Here is an 18079-nt window from a genome sequence, read left to right as displayed (position 1 = left end):
TATGATGCTATTGGAAGCGGTAGGTCATTAGTGTGGCCCACAAATTCAGTGTGATGACAGTGAAATGTATTACAACTTCTGCCAGGCAGTATTTCATTCTCAGTTGGGACAAAACTTAGGCTGAATTGTCAAATAATTTTTCACTGATCTTTGTCCACTGAAGTGTAAACATTTTGTAATAAAGTAAGATTTCAGTACCTGAGTGAGTTTGGGCAGATTTAACTGTCACAGCATATAAGGCTTCATACCTTTTTAATACGTTGTTGAATCATCATTTTGTTTGTACCTTGCTTAATCAGAAATAGCTGTTTTTGTTCTTGCGGGTTTCCCCCAGTGTAATATACGTTACGCCTCCACAATGCAAAGAAAGTAACTGCATTTTTATTCTATCCTGTTAATAGCTTTGAACATTAAGAAGTTCTAAGAAACCACTTTATTGTATTCTGTAAAACTTTAGCTGGCTGATGCCAAGAAGAAGGTAGATGACGATATGGGAACTATTGAAGGTTTGGAGGAAAATAAGAAGAAATTGCTGAAGGATATAGAGGCTTTGAGCCAACGTCTAGAGGAGAAGGCAATAGCTTATGATAAACTGGAAAAGACCAAGAATCGCCTGCAGCAGGAGCTGGATGACTTGATAGTGGACCTGGATCATCAGCGCCAAATTGTCTCCAACTTGGAGAAAAAACAGAAGAAGTTTGATCAGGTACTCTAACCCTGGTCTCACTTCTGCCTTCAACATTAAGGCCACAGCTGCTTTACAGAATTATGTTGAACTAAGTTGCATCAGTATATAGTTGCCGCAGTTATTACATCACTTGTGTGTGTCTACACTTTGCTCCTTGTTTTGGCAGTGAGCATCCTCCCCAGGTGCGCTTGTATGGATTGAACTGTTAGTGTGGGGCATTGTGGGACGGCTTCTGAAAGCCAGTGACAGTCAGCAATGCAGCGTCTACACTGACGCTGTGTCGACCTAACTACATCAACCTTGGCACTTTGCCTTTCGTGTAGGTGGAGTTAAGTCAGTATAGTGGGCGAGTTTTGTTAGTGGGAATTAAATTTTAAGTGTAGACACTTAAGTTGACGTAAGCTGTCTTGCTTCGACCTAATTCTGTGTAGACCAGGGCAAAGAAATGGTAGTATGTAAAGCCTTAGTCATGTGTTAACTACTCCAAGACTTTTTAAGGGAGACCGCTAAATAGAAACACAATATTTTGTATGGATTCAGTTGGCTATTACAATGTCAGCTTTTCACAGGGGACAACTTTTGTAATAGCTTCAGTGAGCTGAGCACCTATCTTGGTGCTTTCCATTCTGGTCAGATAGGTCTGTGAAAAAGTGAAATGTCTCTTTAAGTAGGAGCTTATAGCCATGCTAGAGTTTGACTTGTCCTTTCTCAAAAAATCCATCAGAATCCCCCAAGACAGTTAAAGTCATGAAGACTGAGGAGGAATATAAAACTGAGGCTCTGAGCCAGTTCCTAGAGCATAGATACAAACTCCCTTTATTTTCAGACTGCTATGTTTTGAGTGATAAAATAGGGACTATCTCATGCCAAAGCCCCTTGACCAAGAGTTGACATTGTAGACAGAATAATAAGATGCCAGGTAACACGAAAGCATTAACCTGTTCGTTGAAACTTCCGTGAGTGTCCTTCTGATCAATTTTCTTATAGATTTATATTTGAAACTTGTATTGACGGTTTCAGATGCTGGCGGAAGAAAAGAACATTTCTGCTCGCTACGCAGAGGAGCGGGACCGGGCAGAGGCAGAAGCTAGAGAGAAGGAGACCAAGGCACTGTCTCTGGCGCGAGCTTTAGAAGAAGCCCTGGAGGCTAAAGAAGAATTTGAGAGGCAGAATAAGCAGTTGCGTGCAGACATGGAGGACTTAATGAGCTCCAAAGATGATGTGGGCAAAAATGTAAGTATTTTTCCACCTCTCGTGTGCTGCATTGCGTGAAGGGGATAAAATAGTAAAGCCCCTTTGTACAAAGAAACTAATACTAGATAGTAAAAATTGCAAGTCTGAAACCTTGATATTTAAGAGCTGTACCTTAAAATACCTAAAGAATTTAATACTCTGGAAGCTAATCGGTATTCACCAATGCCAGGCATTTCTGCAACATTCACAGACATGGTAAGTAGGAGAGACGGATCAGATGATTGAGTTATCCTTATGCTCGATTAAAAACTTGTTACCTTACTAGCTTTGTTTTCTTTGGGATACTCTGAATTGCTGACTATGCAGCTGCTAGTTTCCTTCTGTTTATCAGACAGTTAAATCTTCATCTGCTGGTCTGGGCTGTTCTTAATACAGATTTAAGAATGAGTTTCTTAGTTTATTCTGGGTTAGTGTAGGACAACCAGAGTTAAATGAGTGCTAACAAAGGACTAAATATCTTATTGATTTCATATAATCCTCTATTTTGCAGTCATACCATTACTATTGTCAGAATAACACAGATGGTGTCTGCTTCATGCTTGTGTTTTAGGTCCATGAACTGGAAAAGTCCAAGCGAACCTTAGAGCAGCAGGTTGAAGAGATGAGGACCCAGCTAGAAGAACTGGAAGATGAGCTTCAGGCCACAGAAGATGCCAAGCTTCGCCTGGAAGTGAACATGCAAGCTATGAAGGCCCAGTTTGAGAGAGACCTACAGGCCAGAGATGAACAGAATGAAGAGAAGAAGCGGATGCTGGTTAAACAGGTATCCTCTACTAAACACGCTTTTGAGAGCAACTGTAGCAAGCAAACTAAGCAAACATGGTTAATTGATTTTCTTATTACCTAAAAGTTGGGATGTCCCTCAAGGTTTGTGCAATGTTCCTGCCCTACGGAGCTCTTAAGCACTGATCTTTACACAGTCTGCATGACAGATTAGCACAAAACCTCCAGTACATGTAGTGTAGCATGTTTGATTTGAATTTCTTAAGGGGACACTTTTTCTACTTGGCTGTTCTTTCCATTTTGTCTATTTTTTAAAATGGAAATGACTGGAAATGTCTTTATAAATCCAAAACTACTAACAAGTCACTTACAAAAATGCACTTTTTGGTGTGATCTTACTAAAACAAACTATTCCCTTAATGAAAATTGGAGAAGGAATCACAGGATTGCCAACCCCTAGCATTGAACTATGATGTCAGGCCCCAAAACACTGATGTCTTAAAAATAATGAGATTTTTAAAGAAGTTTTTAGGTTCATATTTGTCTTCTAATGTAACAGGCTTTTGAATTCATTCTCAAGCTTTTCTCCAGAACAGTGAGGGCTAGAAACTTGCTTTTTTTTTCCTTTAAAATTAAAGCAGTCCCATAATCACATGACTCAAGGAGCTGGGTCTTGAAGAAAAGCATCAGATATCCCCAAACTCTTGATAAAATTGTGAGAATTGGAAACACTGGCCCGATTCCAGCTTCTATAGGAACGTTATAAACAATGGACAGAGAGGTCTCTCTTTTTAGGCTCCTTACCTCATTCTGCTGTAAGCATGCAAATTGCTGTATTACCACTGGAAAAGAGCTCTTGACATTCTAATACAAAATAGTAAATTCGATTCAATACACAACAAAGTCAGTTTTGTGTGTTTCCTTTCACTATCCTCTGTAACAACCAAGTTTTCTGGCTCAATTTTAACATTGTTGCATAACTGGTTAATCTGTTTTGTCTTACTGTTGGCTGGTTGCTCATATATTTGATACTACCTAAATTGCTCTTCGTTTTTGCTTTGAATAATTATGGTGGGGTACAATGTCTTACTGTATGTGTTGGTGACAGATGTGCCTGAAGTAACCATTTAATTATAATTCTGTATTAAAAATGTTCAGGTTATTCTATTGTTTTGTGTAAGAGCAGTTTAATAAGCTGAAATATTAGTTTCTGCGCTGGCACAAAGAAGGTAGACAAACACTGATCAGAAAATTGATCATGAAGTAGTTGAACGGGTAGAACTGTTTTTTTTTTTTTTTTTTTTAGTCCATAGGATGTTTAGCGTATGAATTTTCAGAAGTACTTCAGAAATTCCCTGGAGGTCATGTTTGCTTTGAGATCTTGCTTTGCTTCTTGTTGCAAAAACTTCTGCAGAGATCACAAGCTGTCAAGATTTCCATAAGTTGTGTATGGGCTTTCTCCCTCAAACTTACCTTTTGTAGTATTGTCAACCGGATAATGATCAAGAGCTGAGCTTTTCTCATGTCACTCTGTGTGTTATCAAGACCTTCCTTGGTTCTTATCCTTTTAGATTCATTCCGAGATCTCCTTGGGTTTTCCCATTTCAGTAACAGAGCCTCTGTCACTTCACAGGTGCGGGAGCTTGAAACAGAATTGGAGGATGAGCGCAAACAGAAGGCTCTTGCCGTAGCTTCCAAGAAAAAAATGGAGATGGATCTCAAAGACCTTGAAGCTCAGATAGAAGCTGGAAATAAGGCTCGAGATGAAGCAATCAAACAGCTGCGCAAACTGCAGGTGTGTGAAGTCAATCCATGAATGAATTTGGAGTCTTTCTTGCTTTAGAGTGCTACTTTTGATCAAGTTTCCTTGCAGTCTGAGGGTGAGAACAGCTCCCTATTCTCAAGCTTCATTCTTGCCCCTGGAGGCCGCTTCCTTCAGCATATTGCAACAGTGTCTGTAATTTCAGTTCATCAGTGTGTTTGTCAATGAGCATGGTTAAAATTGCCTTATTTCAGTATTTTGTGTAAAGGACTCAGTTAAATATCTCTTCTCCCCACCCAAGGACCTCATAAAACAACCAGATCAAAATAACTGATTAATAGCTGAGCAGTGACTTGAGAATGTGTGTTCAAATGTGCTAGGTGGGGCTGGTAACACTGCATATTAAGGTTGCCCAGCACTTCTCATTATACTGCCCTGTTCTGAGTTGCTTATCACTTTGTCCAACTATTTGGCCTGAAATTTTCCAGGCTGGGTGTCTGTCTCAAGCTGAACCATTTTTGGAAAGTTTTGGCTGAAACTGTTCAGGCATTTCCAAAAATGAGACTGGGAGAAGATGCATAGCTTTGTCCATGGTGGTGTGTTTGTGTTTTTTGTTGTCTTTTTTTTTAAGTAGTAATAATTCTGGTGACCTTTTCTTTGAAAAGCTCTAGTGCCCTCATGCTTTGGAACAAGGTTTGAAATTTGGAGAAGGAAGGGCAGAAATGACTATTTTTTTTTTTTTTTATCAGGGATGTGCCTTTCCCATCCCTGTGAAAATCTGCCTAAATTTGGCCAAGTGGTAAACCTTTGAAACATCACAGGTCTCGCATTCTCAGTAGAGACTAGCTGGAGCATTGCAGCTTAAATTCCCTGAAGATTCTGTCCACACTGAACATGCTCCAGTCTTGGGCTGTAGGGACATAAACAGGACTTCCTCTGCAATTGCAGTTCCCGGCTGCTTTGGTCTGGGTCTGGGTCCGGATCTAGGCACCGGAACTGAGAGCAAGTAGCCTATCTCTCCTGTGCTCTCAGTGCTCCACTGCTGCACCCAGGCAGGCCTGGTCCACACTACACAGTTAAATTGATTTAAACAGCGTTAAATCGATTTAACTCTGTACCTGTCCACACTACAAGGCACTTTAAATCGATTTTAAGGACTCTTAAAATTGATTTCTGTACTCCTCCCCAACGAGAGGAGTAACTCTAAAATCGATATTACTATATCGATTTAGGGTTAGTGTGGACGGAAATCGAAGTTATTGGTCTCATTCCTTTAGTGTAGCTACCCAGAGTGCACCGCTCCGGAAATCGATGGTAGACTAGGACCATGGACGCACACCACCGAATTAATGTGCCCTAGTGTGGACGCATAAAATCGATTTTATAATATCGGTTTTATAAAACCGGTTTTAGTAATTTCGATTTTATGCTGTAGTGTAGACGTAGCCCTCATGTGGTTCAGGCAGCTTCTTCCTCTAAATGCAGAGGGGACAATTGTCAGACTGGGTGGGAGGAGAAGATACTGGGAGTTTGGGTAGGGGGGAGGACTGGGATCCTGTGGTTGGAGGGGGAAGGGGAAATGGCTCTGACAAAGAGCCGGGATGTGGGAATGGAGGGGAGACCTGGGAGTGGCTGGGCAGAGAGCTGGATTGGTGGGGAAACACACTGGACAAAGACTAGGACAGGGAGCTAGTCAGGGCAGGGAATGTGGGCGTAGGGGTGCTTGGAGGCTGTGGGGAAGACATCTCAGATAAAGAGCTGAGAAGGGAACTGAGACTGGATGAGCAATCTCAATTCTGGTAATGGAGTGATTCGCAATCTTAATATCTTTAATGTATTTTTATTTGTAATATAGCTATTGACTCCTAATCTCTGAGCATTTTATGCATGGTTCCAGTATACAGAGGAAGCATGAAGTGCAACCTAAGGTTTTACAGTGAGACACAACTTTTCTTACCTGAGTGTTTAAGGATTAGATTCCTAATTTCAGAACCCCCCAACTGTGTAAAATTTGACATCTCTTTATATCACACACAAAACCAGGTACATGACAGCATCAAAGTTGGACTAGATTTTAGTAGGGCAAGCCAAATGTGCAGTTCTATACCCTAACATGTACTGCTGTGTATTCTTTTAGGTATGTATAAACTAAGTGGTCCCATGGCTTGCAGATTTTGGCTTGCATCCATCACTTTAAAACAACTTAGTGCCATTTTTCTTAAAGGAAATTGAAGTTTGAGTTGTTTTTTGGGATCTAACAATATCCACAGTCAAGCCAAGTTTATGGAAAATCTGATCAGTAGCTGTAATGTTCAGAACATTAAGTACACACTTTAAAACTATATTTTGCTAAATTTAATGTCACACATTCAGACTAATGAATCTTTTTGTGCATCTACAGACCTGAGAACATTTTCTGTTACAATGTTCATAACAACATTTTTCAGTCAATTTAGGTAAATCAAACCTTTTTTCTCCCCAAGCCATTTGAAAGCATGAGATCTCAATAGAATTCCTGCCAATTTTTATCATTCAAGTTTAAGCAGGCTTTTTTTTTCTGTAGCCCTATTTCTTTATTAAAAATAAACACGAAAAGTTGGATAGAATCCAGTGGTGGAGTATGAGAACAAAAATGTGTGTTTTGGGGTTACAATGAACAGTGATCTCAAACAGTAAGTAGGACTAGGCCCCTTCTGCGTGTGTACTCTCATTTACTAAATGCTGAACTCCCAAAGGGATTATAGCAAATTCCTGCACTTGTCCTCTTACAGATGATGGTTTTTCCCTCTCTTAAATTCCAGGCTCAGATGAAAGACTATCAGCGGGAGCTGGAAGAGGCCCGTGCATCCAGAGATGAGATCTTTGCTCAGTCCAAGGAGAACGAAAAGAAGTTGAAAGGCCTTGAAGCAGAAATACTCCAACTCCAAGAGGTATGATTTAGTTGCCTTTGTGAGCGGCATGTATGTTCTGTACACCTGTCTGGTGATTAGAACACTGGATTGGGAAGCAGGAGATCTGGGTTCTCTTTCAGCTCTGCTGTGAGTAGCCTGTGTGACCTTGGCTGTCATTTAATCTTTCCATGCTTCATTTCCCCACATGTGTAACAAAGATACTGTCCTACCCCGTGAGGGGACATGAGGCTGTATTGATTTCAAAGTGCTCAGATGTTTCTGTGATGGCAGGTGCTTGAAATGCAGAACGTCAGTATTACTAATAGAGAATTAGTTTGGTAAATGCACAGGAATCTTTTAATGCCTCATAACATGGATACAGAAAATATACTAATGCAGCATTGTAGAATATATTTGAAGTTTCCTGACACTGGTTGTGCTAACTACTAAGGCTTTGGCTACACTGGAGCTTTACAGCACTGCAACTTTCTCGCTCGGGGTGTGAAAAAACACCCCCTGAGCGCTGCAAGTTACAGCGCTGTAAAGCGCCAATGTAAACAGTGCCCCAGTGCTGGGAGCATGGCTCCCAGCACTGTAAGCTAAATCCCCTCGGGGAGGTGGAGTACCTGCAGCGCTGGGAGAGCTCTCTCCCAGTGCTGGTGCCATGACCACACTCACACTTCAAAGTGCTGCCGCGGGAGCGCTCCCACGGTAGCGCTTTGGAGTTTCGAGTGTGGCCAAGCCCCATGTTGTGGGCCACAGAGAGAACCTGAGAAGCGTGTGCCTTTTAGTTTTAGTTTTGCCATGATTGCGTATGCTTATTGTAATATCTGGCAAACAGACTCTTCTGCAGCTTTGTAAATGACTGTTTAGGGGGTGTTTATTTCTCATGAGCTTCAAAAATTAAGACTTTTTTCCATAAAGAGAACCAGTAATGCAGTATGAATAATAATATTATTATTTAATAATAATAATGAATAATAAAATTGATTCAAGATATCGATGTATTAACAAGAGAGCTGGAAGGTAATTGACATAAGTAAAGATCAATCTAAGATACTACAGTATTTTCCATTTAGGATTAAGGGATGTAAATCCGCTGCAGTTGTGAAGAAGCCATTAGCGACAGACTGGGAGTGTGAGCTAGTGGTTGGAACAAGGGAGGGAGCATGGCTTCCTGCGTTCTGTTCCTGGTTTTTTTGCTGACTGATGGTGTGACTATCTGCAGGTCACATACTAGCACTTCACTGTCTCCTGATGGTATTGGGGAGCTGAATTAATGTTGGCAGAGCTCTGAAATCCCCAGTGCTATTTTAGTCTGCGTATTAAATAAGCAAATGAATCTTCTCGTGACCCCTTGCAGGATCTTGCTGCCTCGGAAAGAGCTCGTCGCCATGCTGAACAAGAGAGGGATGAGCTGGCTGATGAGATTGCAAACAGTGCTTCTGGAAAGTGAGTCACCAAACGGACTGTCATCCTGTCCAAGGCTCTTTATAAGCAGCAATGACTGTGTCTTCTACTAATGCACTTGCATGCCCCACACTAACCTCTTGGTTCACTGTTTTCCTGATTGAAGGGAATGACTAACATAGGCACTGCAGCATCGGGAGAGAGTTTGCTGAGTTATTAAAAGCAAGTGGAGGTAATTACTGCATTACTTGGTTGGACCATGTAATGTCCCCTATGCTTGCTTTCACCCTCCAGATCAGCTTTGCTGGATGAAAAGCGCCGTCTGGAAGCCCGTATTGCACAGCTGGAGGAAGAACTGGAAGAGGAACAGAGCAATATGGAACTCCTCAATGACCGGTTCAGGAAGACCACACTGCAGGTGAAGTACCTTTGGCACATGCTGCTTTGGGCACTTTTATCTCCCTTAAGTGTACAGTATAAAAGATGATGAATGAAGGCTTTGAATGTTGCCAGATGACTGGCTCTTCTTGCCATCCCAAAGGTTGATACACTCAACTCTGAGCTGGCAGGAGAACGGAGTGCTGCCCAGAAGAGTGAAAACGCACGCCAGCAGCTGGAGAGACAGAACAAAGAACTGAAAGCCAAGCTGCAGGAGCTGGAGGGATCTGTGAAGTCTAAATTCAAGGCAACCATTTCCGCTCTGGAAGCGAAGATTGGGCAGCTAGAGGAACAGCTTGAGCAGGAAGCAAAGTAAGAAGAGATGGTTGTTTGGTATTCCAAGTAAATACAGGCAACACTGGTTATTTGAAACTTCCCTGGCGCTAGGAGGACTTCTCATAGGTACTAAATGTTCCCATCTCAGCCCCAGCCACTGGATTTTCTTAGCTAGAACTCAGTTGCTGAAGGGACACTCTTGGACTGAACAGCATAAAAAGATGGAAGCTTTACATTGTGTTCACCTTATCTGGGTTTCAAGGTCAATTCCCTGTACAGAGGAAACTGTTGAACTGATTCTTTCCCCAGACTAGCTGGGTGTGGGGCCTCCTTGTGATGCTGTTTGCGGTAATACAGTGGATCCCACAGTGTGGTGCAGCCATATAAGCATCTTGCACAGCCAGTGACACAGACCTCGGAAATTTGATAGCACCCACCCCCACAACCCTCTGACAACCTGGATTAGGAAGTGTGTGCAATGGGCAGTCCATTAACATCTCATTATTTTTGGTATTGTGGTTATCTTTCTGAGGTAAGGATGGCTTTTAATGTCCTGTCCAAGGACAAGGCAGCCTGGCTCTAGGGAAAAAATCAGCCTTCTCTTTTAGGACCATAATTTCTCCCTGTGATAAGACCATCCTCTCTAAATCTTCAGTCTGTTTCCCTCCATCCACTGTTGTATTTTAGGTGTGGGGGAGGACCATAAACCATCTCTCTTCTGCAGAAGGTTAGCAGATGCCCTTGTTAAAGCACCGCAACTGAGCCCCACCACAGTGAACAAGCACCCCTGGTTTTAGCATGGGACAGCCAAGCCCACTCTGCTGCCGTGCTGACAGATTAGATCCTTCATTTACAACCAACACAATTACAAGATAGTATTTTAGAAAGGTACTTAGAAATCAAACCCATTTGTGCTCCAGAGTGTGACTCAGATCTGGATGTGCTAGCACCAAACTCCACGTGTGTTATAGTTGTGCTCTGGAAAGAGAACGCTGCTACAGGTGAACCAATGTGTAAAATTCCCAGGCTGATTGATCCTGATGTTAACGCTCTGTTTTCTTAGGGAAAGAGCAGCTGCTAACAAGCTGGTACGTCGTACAGAGAAGAAACTGAAAGAAGTCTTCATGCAGGTGGAAGATGAGCGTCGGCATGCAGACCAGTACAAAGAACAGGTAAGCAAAGGTGCATAGCCATGCTCCAAACCCAAACTCCTGCAGATGTATCTGAGGCTCTTCCCAGAGCACAACTGCTGCCCCACAATCAGCCTGGAGGATAGAATACTCCCTGGAAACTCCTGCAGCAAAACCCCCACACCAGACATAAAACAAACCCTGTTCAAATGTTTGCTGATGAGTCCCAATGAGAATATAGCCCAAGGTCGAAGTTCTCACAGCGGCCCTCCGCAAAGCCAGGTGGAGCTGTTGGGTAGTTCCACGCTTCCTGTCTCCAGCTGCACAGCTTTTATGCTGTCTGCTTCTGCTGGGAACTCGTGGGCCTTCTTTCTCCTTCCTCCATCCCCTGAGGCGGTGTTTTCTGTGGTCTATCCAGCCACCGGAGGGGCCTTCACAGTGGCCCTATCTCCCCTCCAAACACCTCACCAGCAGCAGCTACAGGCAAGTTGCTGGCAGGTGGAGCCTCTGTGCATGGGCGCGACGATGTAGCCTGTTGCTCCCACCAGCTTGAGGTGGGGAGCTGGGCATCAGCAACCCCATTAGGCTCCCACACTGCAATCAGTACAGCACTGTGGGTCTGCCAGGACTGGAGGTGGAGGGAACTGTGCACCTGGCAGGTGTGGGTGATCTCTGCCCACGGGCTCCAGGCCTCTCCTTTACATCCTGCAGACCCCATTGCTAGGTAGGACACAGCTAGTGTCTCTGCAAGAATGAATTGCAGCTCTTCAGTTGGAGATTTGCATAGCATGATAGTCTGGTCAGTTAAGCTCTGGGCTCCACAAGATGCATTTGAGGAGCTTCACTCACTCAGGAGACATCTGGCTAGGACAGTCCCACTCTGACACATGAACCCGTTCTGTCCCATCCCGATCAGAATCCCCAGCGAGGCTGAACGTGAAAGACGAGAATTCAGCTCTTTCCTTTCTGTCTTACCCCAAAACTTCATTCAGCTGCTCAGCTCTCTGCTTAGTCGAGCTTTGTGCTGACAGCCTGGCTCTCTTCCCTAGATGGAGAAGGCTAATGCCAGGATGAAGCAGCTCAAACGCCAGCTGGAGGAAGCTGAAGAGGAAGCGACACGTGTGAATGCCTCCCGTCGTAAACTTCAGCGTGAGTTAGACGATGCCACGGAGGCCAATGAGGGCCTTAGCCGAGAAGTCAGCACTCTGAAAAACAGGCTGAGGTAAGCAGAGCTGGTCTGCGGGCCTGGGCCCTGGAAGGAGCTCTGAGGTCTTCACAAACCCCAGTGAAGCTTTCAAGTAGCTACAGGAACTCGCTCTCACGGTGGGAGTCTTCCGTGATGCCAGGGTCTGTTAGAAGCAGTCTGGAAGTGCCATAGCAGAGCCAGTAATGTTACAGGAACTTTAAGCTGGAATCTGGAGTACTAGGGTCTACACTGGGAAATATCAGTAAATCCTCATGAAGGTCCTTGTATTCGGTCAGCTCCAAACCTTCCGGGCTCTGGCTCTGACAGGTGGGTTGGTTTTGGTCCATATGATTTGATTCCAACCTCTGTGGAAATGCTGTAAGGGCCAGGGATGGGGCTCAGCTCCTTGTTGATGTAAGTGACAGACAGCCATTTATTTCTGCCTTGTCCTGGCTGGAATCCAGCTCAGTGCCCTCTCTGGGAATGGTTCTCTGGCACATCAAGAAAGACATGTGGTCTGAAGTACAGGGGGAGGGGAAGGCACAGAGCAGCTGAACTGGCCAGCTGTAAGACTGTGGCAGTGCCGCAGTGCAGACGAAAGTTGCTGCTTGTCATGCTGGAATGCTTGGAGCTCAGATCTCGTTATAACGTATAGCATCTTGGAGATCTGCTCGGGCCTCATTTTTTTAAATCCTTCCCCTTTTCTCTTCCCCTCACCCTCCCCGAATCAGTGCTGCCCCCCTCCTGCCCATGGGGTCGGCCTCACTGCATGCATTGGTGGCTGCATGCCCTGCCACCCGCCACCCTCTGCTGGGCTGTGCGTGTGCGGCAGTGTCATGAGGTAGTGATGGCCGGCTAGTGTGAGGTGCACAGCCTCACGGCACCGACCCTGTGGGCAGGGGAGGAGAGCCAACCTTTTCTGACCCGATCCAAGCCTGACACTTTGCATCCCATCTGGCTCCAGTCAGGTTGCAGGGCTGTACGGCATTTGTTGTCCCCAACTCAAACATTAGCTAGCAGTCAGTGTTTCTCACTATTAATGTGCTGTAGTACTGAGCCCATTTCCTGCTACTGTTAGATGTTCCTGCATCTGGGGCCATTAAATGTCCACAAATGTACTAAACTCCATTCCTTGTAAGCCAGAAGCAGGGCATGACATTTGGGAAGGTGGTCTGCATTGAAATAAACACCTTCGTTACAAAGTGTCTTTAGAGGGACTGGCCCTAGTGAAGGTTTCAGGACCCTCCTTAGTGTAGGATGCCCAGGCATTTAGTGACTAGAAGGATGGATGACTTGGTAGGACTTCTGGGTTCCACCCTATACCTCTTGGTGGCTTTCCAGGTGACCCATTCACCCCACAGGCTAGAGAGTGAGCACAGGCCTGCATTCAGCAATCATTTGGTGGTTTTTTCTAGGAGGGGTGGCCCGATCACCTTCCCTTCAAGTCGATCTGGTAGACGCCAGCTGCATATTGAAGGTGCTTCTCTGGAACTTTCTGATGACGATGCAGAAAGCAAAGGCAGTGACATCAATGAAACGCAGCCCGCCCAAACCGAGTAGAGCCGTGTCACACCATTAGCATGCAGAGACCTTTTACACATAGTGGAATGCAAAGGACTTACCTGACCAGCAAACTGCCTTGTGGCCGTGAACCTGCCTTATGTAATATTGGCATGCTACAAGGTCACTTATCACAGGTCGACTATGTCTTAAGGCTCTGTAGCCTCACCATACTGTACCCTGCTTCAATATAGGTACAACTGCTTTTTTATATATAGTAAACTGTCTCTGTTCAGTGCATCTCTTTTCCAGATATTCCTTGTAAAGCCATTTTATAAAGCATCATGTGAAGGATACAACTTTTTTATCAATTCAGAAACTTCATTCCCAAGCAGTAGTTGGTTGGGGCAGACCCATTGTTATTACTATGCATGCTTTGTTGTACAGATAACACCCTTCCATTTCTATTGTGCTCACATGGCCCTCAGCTGTAACACATCTGTTGGCACACTGTGAAGACCAAACTGCTCCCGTATCTCCTCTTTTTCTCCTAATTATTGTGAGCAACACACAATCAGCAAGTAAACTGTGAAAAGGCCTTGGAAGTGTTCAGAGGGAAATCTAGAGTTGAATGAATAGTATCCATTTTTAACCTGCCATATCATTTTGAAGTGTTCTTGGCATCTGCTTCATCAATTAGTGCTTGTGCACTACAGGTAAATTGAATAGTATCACCGTTAATTTGTACAATACCTCGCATCTGTACAGACCTGCTATATCAGTCCGAAGGCATCTGTACATAGTAAGGCTAGTAAAATATGAACACCAGTAACATGGAAAAAATAAACATGGAACAGATGCTCAGGATAGGAATTTACTTAACTGCTGGCTGATTAGTCTTCAGAACATGGAGCTGAATAGCTGCTGCTCCTTTTGATGTGAGGGAGTTTCACAGCCATGAGATGCAGGTTTAAGAAATACCCAAGTCAGCCTTGTGTAACACAGAGCAGGCTCATGTACCAGCTGTTGAGCCTAAAGCAGCAGGACCATCTGTTCTGTACTGTACTATGTTTTTGGCTTGTTTGGAGTCTCTGTAGTTTAGAGGTTAAAAGATGGATATTGCCTGCCTGAGAGTTGACACGCCAGTGGATGTGAATTCTTTCTTTGGTTTTTATTTTGAACAGTGTTACACCAAGTAGCTACATTCTTTTTGTTTAAATAGCTGAAAAACTGACATTACAGAAAGTGCCTTAGACACTACAGTACTAAGACCATGTTACATATATAATTTGCCTATATAACAATGATTTACTGTATTAATTTTTGACTGTGCTTCATATCATGTACCTCTCTAGTCAAAGTGGTGGTATTGATATTCAGTGATAATGAATCAGTGTTAAGTATGAAATCTCATCCCTCTGCAATGTGCTTGAAAACATGATTTTCCTTTGGGTTAAAAGCTTTAACATCTGTTACGAAGGTTTTGTTGTGCGTTTGGATATTTTTTAATTGAACTGGCTGTTGACCACCAGGCATCTGACTGCAAATATCTTGTTTTCTTGTATACCCATATTTCTAGACGATGATTTTTGTAAGACAATAAATTTATTCATTATAGATACTGATGCCTGCTCCATTTACTTACAAGAAAAGTTAGCTCCTGAGGCCTCCATAGATTTAATAAACAAGAATATGACTTTGGCAGCTGCTGTCTCCCTTCTTCCTGTTAGCTAGTCTGCTTTGATTTGTATAAAGGGCCTGTCCGGTGCTCTATGCTTTTGACATGGTTACCAGTCCAGTTTTAGCAGGTTCTTTTCATTGCACGCCCAATCCTTGGACTTAATAGAAATCCACAAGTGGGAAGATGCATGGTATTCTGCAGCCACCTGGATCTGTTCTATAAATGACCATCCGTGCACTACTTGTGGTGATTTGTCTCCATTCTGGCCTTTAACTGAAGCTGAGGTCTTTCTGGATGGTGAAGTTCAGATTTCCAGTGTAAGAACTCCATGTTAATATCCATTGGCAATTCCCACTGGAGTCCTGAACTGCTGGCTGCATACTTTATAGGGGAGGAGGTGAGCTAAGCTTTGGAGGAGGGCTTCTGAAGGAAAAGTTTGCCTTTACCCTACTGGATGGAAGTGTGGTTGATCTGCTTAGTCTACCCAAAATAGACCTTGGATTCTTCTATTGACTTCAGCTGGTGTCGTTTGGAAATAAATGTTCCTATACAAATCCTTTGTAGATAAACTGAAGTCCTCAAAGATAATGGCCATCAACATACTAATTCATACAGGGAAGACACAGCTCAGGGTCTCCTCTTCACCCCCACCCCCCAAAACAAACCCCAAAAAAACAAACCACCCCACAAATTTCTGTAGCTGGCCCATGTCTTATCAGATGCAAATTAGCCTTTGAAAGGACTGGCCTGTAATGTCTGTTATATATCAAAGCCCTGTTCCCTAACCACAGTGCAGGTGGATGGCTTTAATTCAAAACCTTTCCTGTTCCTACAGGGCACCTGATGGGATGTGGCCTGTATAACATTTTCATTAGCAGTTGAAGCCCTGGCCAGTATACACAGTGATTCATAAGTACGAGTTACAAGCACAGCAAGAGGTGGAGAACAAAATTGCTCTTAATGTAGAGAACATTTGGCTCCATGCTGCAAATGCCAAAGACTGAAGAGCCTGCTGATTTAAAGGCGATGCGTGGACCAAAAACTGAGCTGAGCACTGATTCCTGTGCTCAGAAACCTTGCTAGCCAGCCATGGACTCTGAATTGGATCTGGAGTTGCCTGGGGAGATAATGGCTACGACAGAGCTCTGTAGTGGTGATTTTGTAGGTCTTCCTTACTCCAAACATGGCATCCTGCCTGTTGCACAAGCTGGTGTTTGAGTGACTTCCCATCCCAGGTACAGCAAGTGGCATCATTCTGTCTGGAGGGGATTCTTGCCTCTTAAGGCCAGAAGGGACCATTGTGATCATCTAGCCTGACCAGCATAACACAGGCCATAGGACTTCCTACAATTAATTCCTGCTTCAAGTCCAATAGCTGTGATTTTGTTTTTCTAAAAGATATGATTGAAATATCACCAGCGATGAAGAATCCACCACAAGCTTTGGTGAACTATTCCAATGGCAAATCACCATCCCTATTTAACTAGCAATGCAGCTTCTATCTAGTCTGAATTAGTCTAGCTTCAACTTCCAGACATTTGGTCTTTGTTGTACCTTGTCTGTTAGACTGATGAACCCTCCACAGTCGGTACTGGCTGACTGATCAAATAACTCCTTAACCAAACATAGTGAGAGACTCAAGGAGCTCAATCTAAGGCATGTTTTCCCCAATCCGTCCATTCTCATGGTGGTCCCTGAGCCTTGTCCAATTTATCAACAGTCTTCACTTGTGGACAGCAGAGGTGGCCACAGTATTCCAGTAGTCACAGCAGTGCCAGCTCCAGAGATGATAAATCTCCATACTCCTTGAGATTCCCGTTTGTACAACCAAGGATTGCATCAGCCTGCTCAGCTACAGCATCACATTGTGAATTCATGGTCAGTCTCTGCTTCCCAGGCTCGATCTTGGCCATGTTAAACTGCATCTTGGTTGCTTGCACCAGCCGGATCTTTGTCATGGACAAGCTTTCTCAGCAACCTTTTTCTTCTAGTCACTGATAATACTTCGATCAAAGAGCAGTGCTGTCCTTTCCCCACCCAGATCCCACGTGTGGAATAAAGTTATCACCTTATCAGGCCCAAGGCTGTGGACTAAGGGGCTCAGCATCTCCCAGGCATTAGGTTCTTAACCCCTAGCAGAGCCAGGGGCACCCTGCACCTCACAAGCGTGGCCCGGTGTGCCTAGAGAGCTCCTGCCTCAGCTTCACCCTGCACTGTGCACCCAGCGCAGAACAGCAGCACTTACCCTCAAGTGGGCTGGCCCAGGCTGTGAGGCGGTGACCTGGAACTGAACTCTTACAGCAGGTGCTCAGGCCAAGTACCCAGGTCATATGCAGATTCCTTCCCTCTCTCACCTGCTCTGTGGCACTGAGCCTATAAACATTTACACTGTGAGAGAACAGAGGTGCTGCCTGCAGCTGTACTCTGCTTCTATCAGCATGGGAGCCCCCTGATCCTGCCCTGCTCCTGGGAAACCAAGCACTCCCTGGGGCAGGCTGTGGGAAGCAGAGCTACCATGGGGCTCAGTGGTGGGTATTAAAATCCACACCTCACAGGGACTAGCTGCAGCTGACAGTTAATCTTCAGGGCTCATTCAATGTGTATGGCAGCCTGCACAGGTGAGCACAACTTCCAGGTACAGCTTGCTTAATTAGAGAGAGGCTCACATGGAAATATTCTTGTGAGACAGGCTTATCCTACAGCTACCAGCAGCAGGGTCCTTGTACCTTGACAGCCAGTGCCAGCTGCTTTAGAGAAAAGACAGGGTATGGCGCTGAGGCAGTCTGGCAATCCCTGTGCTAAGGGTTTTCTAGTCTCCTTCAGCTGGTAGAAAGTTGTTGCTGGTCCTGGAGTGCTGTAGTAGCTAAAACATGCCAGAAGAGGGCAGCAGAACTGCTGTGTAAGGGAACAGTAGCAGAGCTGCTGGGTGCAAGGTAAAGCCCAGCATGGAACAGCGAATCTATCACCTTTTGTTCTCTTGAGTGTCCCGGGAGCTGTAGCATCTCCGCTGCCACCTCAAACTGGCCCTTTCCAAAATCCCAGGCTCTAGAGAGAGATGAAGCTGGGGTCTGTGTGCTCTCAAAGGACAACGCCTGTTACTGCAAGGGATGGGAGAAGCAGCTGCTATTGCTGCCGGGCCT

The 18079-nt window shown here is 44.4% G+C and overlaps 1 protein-coding gene across 4 annotated transcripts in view; it reads left to right on the top strand.

The window, feature by feature from the left end:
- Positions 1 to 14875, top strand: part of MYH10 (myosin heavy chain 10) — a 148454-nt gene extending 133579 nt beyond the window's left edge. For all 4 annotated transcript variants that reach the window (XM_050919218.1, XM_050919217.1, XM_050919216.1 and 1 more), the window contains 11 exons: positions 458 to 706; positions 1709 to 1921; positions 2493 to 2705; positions 4299 to 4460; positions 7229 to 7357; positions 8682 to 8770; positions 9023 to 9146; positions 9270 to 9478; positions 10506 to 10614; positions 11622 to 11794; positions 13174 to 14875. In XM_050919218.1, coding sequence (XP_050775175.1) covers positions 458 to 706; positions 1709 to 1921; positions 2493 to 2705; positions 4299 to 4460; positions 7229 to 7357; positions 8682 to 8770; positions 9023 to 9146; positions 9270 to 9478; positions 10506 to 10614; positions 11622 to 11794; positions 13174 to 13318 — 1815 coding nt within the window. In that variant the 3' untranslated portion in view covers positions 13319 to 14875. The remainder of the gene's footprint in view (positions 1 to 457; positions 707 to 1708; positions 1922 to 2492; positions 2706 to 4298; positions 4461 to 7228; positions 7358 to 8681; positions 8771 to 9022; positions 9147 to 9269; positions 9479 to 10505; positions 10615 to 11621; positions 11795 to 13173) is intronic.
- The last annotated feature ends 3204 nt before the right edge of the window (positions 14876 to 18079 follow it).

The sequence above is a fragment of the Gopherus flavomarginatus genome, chromosome 12 (genome assembly GCF_025201925.1).
Source record: "Gopherus flavomarginatus isolate rGopFla2 chromosome 12, rGopFla2.mat.asm, whole genome shotgun sequence".
Lineage (NCBI taxonomy): Eukaryota > Metazoa > Chordata > Testudines > Testudinidae > Gopherus > Gopherus flavomarginatus.
This window is presented reverse-complemented; position numbering and strand designations above follow the sequence as displayed.